Here is a 5,514-nt window from a genome sequence, read left to right as displayed (position 1 = left end):
CCTCCCGCCACGTGGAACCTATCACTTTCCCCTTCGTCCCTCTCCTCTCCTTCTTCATCCCTACGTCACCCAACGAGAAAAAGCACGATCCTCTCCCCAGTCACCTCCCGCCACGTGTCCCGGCGGACCTTCCGAGCTTTCAAACGGCATTTCCAATGCTCCCTACCAAAGTTTCCAAATCACCCCGCACCAGATCCTCCGTCCGTACCCTAATCCAACGGTCCACATCGCTCTCTCCGGTTTCCCTTTAATTCAATTTTAATTCCACGCACACAGACACAGTCTCACTCATTCTGATGCTGCTGCCTCTCTGAGATCCTCAGAGCTCCGCCGCAGCAGATCCCACCCTCTCTCTCTCAATGGCGTCGCTCGCCTTCACCGCCGCGCCTCTCCCCTCTCTCAGATCCCGAACCGCCGTCTCCAAATCGCTACTACTCAAACCCAGCCCGAGACTTCAGGCCCAAACCCGACCCGGTCCACTCAGAACCGCCGCTCTCGGCTTCAACAAAACCCTAAGCCCTCTCATTGCCTTCCCCAAACTCGCCGACTCCGCCGCTCGCGACTTCGCTCCTCTCAGGAGCCGCGGCCTGACCGTCAAGGCCGCCGCCGCCACGACCGGAGGCGGCTCCATCACTCCGGCCAAGCAGCCATGGCAGGGCGCGGCGATGAAGCCGTTAATCGCGTCCATCGCAACCGGAGTTATCCTCTGGTTCGTGCCGACTCCCGCCGGCGTCACCAAAAACGCGTGGCAGCTTCTGGCGATTTTCCTCGCCACCATCGTCGGAATCATCACTCAGCCTCTGCCTCTCGGCGCCGTCGCGCTCTTAGGTCTCGGAGCGTCGGTGCTCACCAAGACCTTAACCTTCGCCGCCGCCTTCTCCGCCTTCGGCGATCCGATTCCGTGGCTGATCGCCCTCGCTTTTTTCTTCGCCCGAGGCTTCATCAAAACTGGCCTCGGAAACCGAATTGCGTACCAGTTCGTGTCCTTGTTCGGTAGCTCCTCCTTGGGGCTAGGTTACAGTTTGGTTTTCAGCGAGGCTTTGTTAGCGCCGGCGATTCCTTCCGTCTCGGCACGTGCCGGCGGCATTTTCTTGCCGCTGGTGAAGTCACTCTGCGTCGCCTGCGGCAGCAATGTCGGCGACGGGACCGAAGGTAAATTGGGATCGTGGTTGATGCTCACGTGCTTTCAGACTTCGGTGATTTCGTCGGCCATGTTCTTAACTGCCATGGCCGCTAATCCGTTGAGTGCCAATTTGACATTCAATACCATTAAGAAAACAATTGGTTGGACCGATTGGGCTACGGCGGCGATTGTGCCCGGTATAGTGTCACTGATTGTGGTGCCTTTGTTGCTGTATCTGATTTACCCGCCTTCAGTTAAGAGCAGCCCTGACGCGCCCAAACTTGCAAAGGAGAGGCTGGAGAAGATGGGCCCTATGACCAAGAACGAGACTATAATGGCTGGGACTCTGTTTCTGACGGTATTGTTTTCTTTTCCTTTACCATTTTTTCTGATTTTCTTCTTCTACTTTGTTGTAGATTGTATATGCTTTTTTATTTTTTTACTTTGAGGTTTAAGTTTGTGTAGACAATTGTTTATAATATATGGCCGAAAAGACAAAAACCAAAATGTGAGCTAGTGAGTGATATGCTGTGGGGAAAAGGGTGGTGGTTAAGTTACTGTACTGATAGATTCAGGGGTGATGTGGGTTTCGGTTACTTGATTGAAGTATTAGGTAGCAATTTCTCAATCAAGTTATGCAGCAACTGAAGTTTTCACGTATGTTACATTTTTTGTGTTTTACATGCAACTTCACTCGTGTGTAATTGCAACAGTGAACATTACTCAGTTATATCAATAAAAGATACTTGCTGTAGTTCTATCTTGTATGTTTGCTTTAGTTTTGTGAAAACAGAGTGCAATATCTAGGTTGCCTTAGTCATTGGTGATTGTAACGTTGTATGAGTTGAATTAACGAGTGTTTCTTGAAGAATTGCATATGTGTTATTTATTGAAGAGCTAGTGATCAGCTTTTGGTTTCAGTGAATGGAAGAATTTATAATTGCCATGCTTGTGCTGTTTGCTAACTAAGTTCAATGATTTATAAGTCTGTCAATATGTGTTTTTAGTGGTAGAGTCTGCATACATCTTTGACGATCTGACCCATCATTTCATTCCTTTGTTTTTTTTTTTTTTTTTGTCATTTACATCCTCAAATTCCTTTACTGTATGATTGCTACGCCCAACATTGCTAATAGTAACTGTCGAAAAAAAAACATTGCTAATAGTACAATTTAACTGCTAATAGAAGTAAAAAATAAAATGAGAAATTGAAAGTAATTATAGAAACTAGCATTACAGTCAGTTTGGTTCTAGTAATTAGTCCTAGAAGCTTTAGGCATCACACCTAGAAGTGGTAGTCAGTTTCTGTTAACATAATGCCGCTCTTCATGAAGCACACGTGAGGTCTATTGACAGTTTGACACTGATAAGTTGCATCACAAAATCCTTATAGAAAGCTAAACCCTATTCTGTAGAAAGCTAAACCCTATCTAAAAGAGACAAAACATACCTAACCCCACGGGACATAGCAAACATAAGTAATAAGAAAACCCATAATTGATGGTGTTGAGACTTACAAGCCTACCAATGCCCAATTATGCAAGAATGTTTGGCATTATCTAGCAATGGCAAACTAAGGCATTGAATTTCTGACAATAGTAGACGTCTTAATTAAAAAAGCAGTATGGGAAGGAGATTGCACAGGATCCCGAAATGCAGAACAGTAACGAGTTATATATGGTTTCTTCAGATTAATGAAGTTTTACTTGGAGACAGATGAGGCTCTTATGGTGGTTGATTGGAAAACCAATCATCTAATTTCATCATCAGAATATCGCTTTAACCTTGAGTTTGATCCTTAGAGGCTCAGGTTTTTGGTCTTCCACTTGAGAAGTTTTGTTGGGGATAGGGGAGTTTATATTACTTTATTCCTTCTATGCCATGCCAATTCATCTAGCTTGAAAAGATTACTGTGGTATTGAACTAATGATGGTGTAAATTCATTCCTTCGCTAAATGTAAACGAACATGGTGATGCATACCTGTTCACTAAGAAGCATATCTAAATGTATCTTCTCATAGATGAATGTTTGTGTTAATAGTCTCCTGTTCTCTCTGTAATGCATCAGGTAGGGCTGTGGATATTTGGAGGAATGATAGGTGTGGATGCTGTTACAGCTGCCATTCTCGGATTATCTGTTCTCCTTGTGACTGGTGTTGTTACCTGGAAGGAGTGCTTAGCTGAGTCAGTTGCTTGGGACACCCTTACGTGGTTTGCTGCACTCATTGCAATGGCTGGGTATCTCAACAAATACGGTCTTATCTCCTGGTTTAGTGAAACTGTAGTGAAGGTTTGTCTTATCTGCTTTTTAGTCTACCTAGTTGTACTGTTGTGCATGATTTGTAGGTCACCAAAATTGTTATGTAGCTTAAAAGTTAAGATGAGCATGCATTTCATTTGTTTTTGGAGAAGTTTAGTACTCACAGACCTTGTGGCAAGAAGTGGTCCCGTTCTCTCATACAATATGGTCCTCAAAGCTTACCATTTGTATGAACAAATCTGTTTGGCAATATTTTATGAATAGCTGAAGAGTTTGTAAACGAAGTTTAAACTGGCTTACTTACAGAGTCAATAAGAAGTGTAGATATAATCATTGAGCTAACCATCATCTGTTTTTGCTATTTTTATTTCGTGTCTTAATTTACTGGATCTCCTAGATTTTACTTCTTTGTTTTAGCCAACGCTTGAACGTTACTCATTTATCTGAGCCTCGGACAAACTCATGAAAATGCACAAGTTATTTTCTACAAATAAGGTTAAACTATCTTTATTATAGTCTGAAATCTATAGTTCATGCGCCTATAGTGTTAAGCTATCTTGATTATAAGCTGTTGAATTCAGTGTATTTACTGCTTGCATTTTTGCTGGTGAATTCATTAACTACAATTCTGCTTCTTTTGCAGTTTGTTGGCGGATTGGGTCTTGGGTGGCAGCCAGCTTTTGGCATTCTTGTTCTTCTCTATTTCTACTCTCACTACTTCTTTGCCAGTGGAGCTGCTCACATTGGTGCCATGTTTACAGCATTCTTGTCTGTGGCTAGTGCTCTTGGTACTCCACCATACTTTGCTGCCATGGTGCTTTCATTCCTCTCCAACCTCATGGGTGGCCTGACCCATTATGGGATTGGGTCAGCTCCTGTCTTCTATGGCGCTGGCTATGTTCCGCTTGCCCAGTGGTGGGGCTATGGATTCCTTATGTCCGTCGTCAATATTATCATTTGGCTTGGAGTTGGAGGGGTTTGGTGGAAGTTCATTGGCTTGTGGTAAAGTGGATGGTCATCAAAATCTGCCAATCTACAATTTGGTATCGTGTTTGACGTTTGCCCAACTCAGATGCAAGTTTCCTTTAATTCTTTTACATGGAAATAATCTTCAAGTTAAGGAGACCTGTGGGTGAAAAATGATATAAATAGGAGGTCGATTTAGTGCAGAAATTAGAAAATGTACCCCAAATTTTGACTTAGCATGACAGTTTTCTGCAGTTGATGATGATCCTTTGTTGTATGCTTGAATTTACCTCTATCATGTGCCACATTTATTTCTACTAGGACTGAGGGTTAATCGCTTCTTTTAGAAACGGAATTAAGAAAAACAGGATTAAGATTCAAAATAAATAAGAAAACAAAAGGACAGTCTCTTTGTAGATTTTTATTTGGTATCGTTTTGGCGGCATGATCGAGTACAGAACTCAAATTTTCGAATATTTTCTTACACAGAGCTTTTGATGAATTGTGCCAGTAATCCCAACAACCTAAGAAACTAACTCGCAATAGCTCCTCTAATAGACTTGAAAGGCTGAAACCCTTCTCCAACGACATTTAGACAAAGTTGGGGCTCGAACCCAACACCTCTTAGTTAGAGAGACTCATCTCCAATGACTAGAGCAGATGCTCTTCTTGTTAATCTATATGTAAAAGCTAAATTTATTACTTTAATGAGTCAAAACTAGAAACTTAACACATTTAACATATATCTATTTTCCGTACACTGTTTATAAACTGTTCATAAATACTGTTCACGTGAACAGTGTTGGGCCTGGGTATTAGTTTTTGTTTTATTTTTTAAATTTTTTTAAACTTTAAATTGTAGAAGATATTTACACAATTGAGACTTTTATAATTTACACTTTTATAATGATAAAAAGATCTCACTAGGAATTTTTGTTTGCAGTTACCTAAGGTCCTCAAGTTGATAAGAAGATCTCACCATAATTTGAATTTAAGGGATATTCAGACATAACTCAGACTTGAGTGTTTTTTACCAGCCATTAGAAATAGTATTAGATTATTTTTTTTTGTTAAAATAGAAGCAATAAGCTGTGGATATGGCATTTGATAGTTTTTATCTCCAGTGAAAATGTTCATGAATTTGTTTGATATCTTGCAGAGATAA

At 41.7% G+C, this 5,514-nt stretch overlaps 1 protein-coding gene across 1 annotated transcript; it reads left to right on the top strand.

Annotated features, from left to right (window-relative positions):
- Window positions 1–289: 289 nt before the first annotated feature.
- LOC101296347 (dicarboxylate transporter 1, chloroplastic-like) lies at window positions 290–4,668 on the top strand. The gene is made up of 3 exons (XM_004291741.1): window positions 290–1,481; window positions 3,192–3,413; window positions 4,027–4,668. The coding sequence occupies exons 1-3, from the start codon at window positions 360–362 to the stop codon at window positions 4,387–4,389; spliced, it is 1,707 nt and encodes a 568-aa protein (XP_004291789.1). The 5' UTR covers window positions 290–359; the 3' UTR covers window positions 4,390–4,668.
- The last annotated feature ends 846 nt before the right edge of the window (window positions 4,669–5,514 follow it).

The sequence above is a fragment of the Fragaria vesca genome, linkage group LG2, assembly GCF_000184155.1.
Source record: "Fragaria vesca subsp. vesca linkage group LG2, FraVesHawaii_1.0, whole genome shotgun sequence".
NCBI classification, from domain to species: Eukaryota; Viridiplantae; Streptophyta; class Magnoliopsida; order Rosales; family Rosaceae; genus Fragaria; species Fragaria vesca.
The sequence above is the reverse complement of the archived record's forward strand: the minus strand, read 5'-3'. Positions and strand labels throughout refer to the sequence as shown.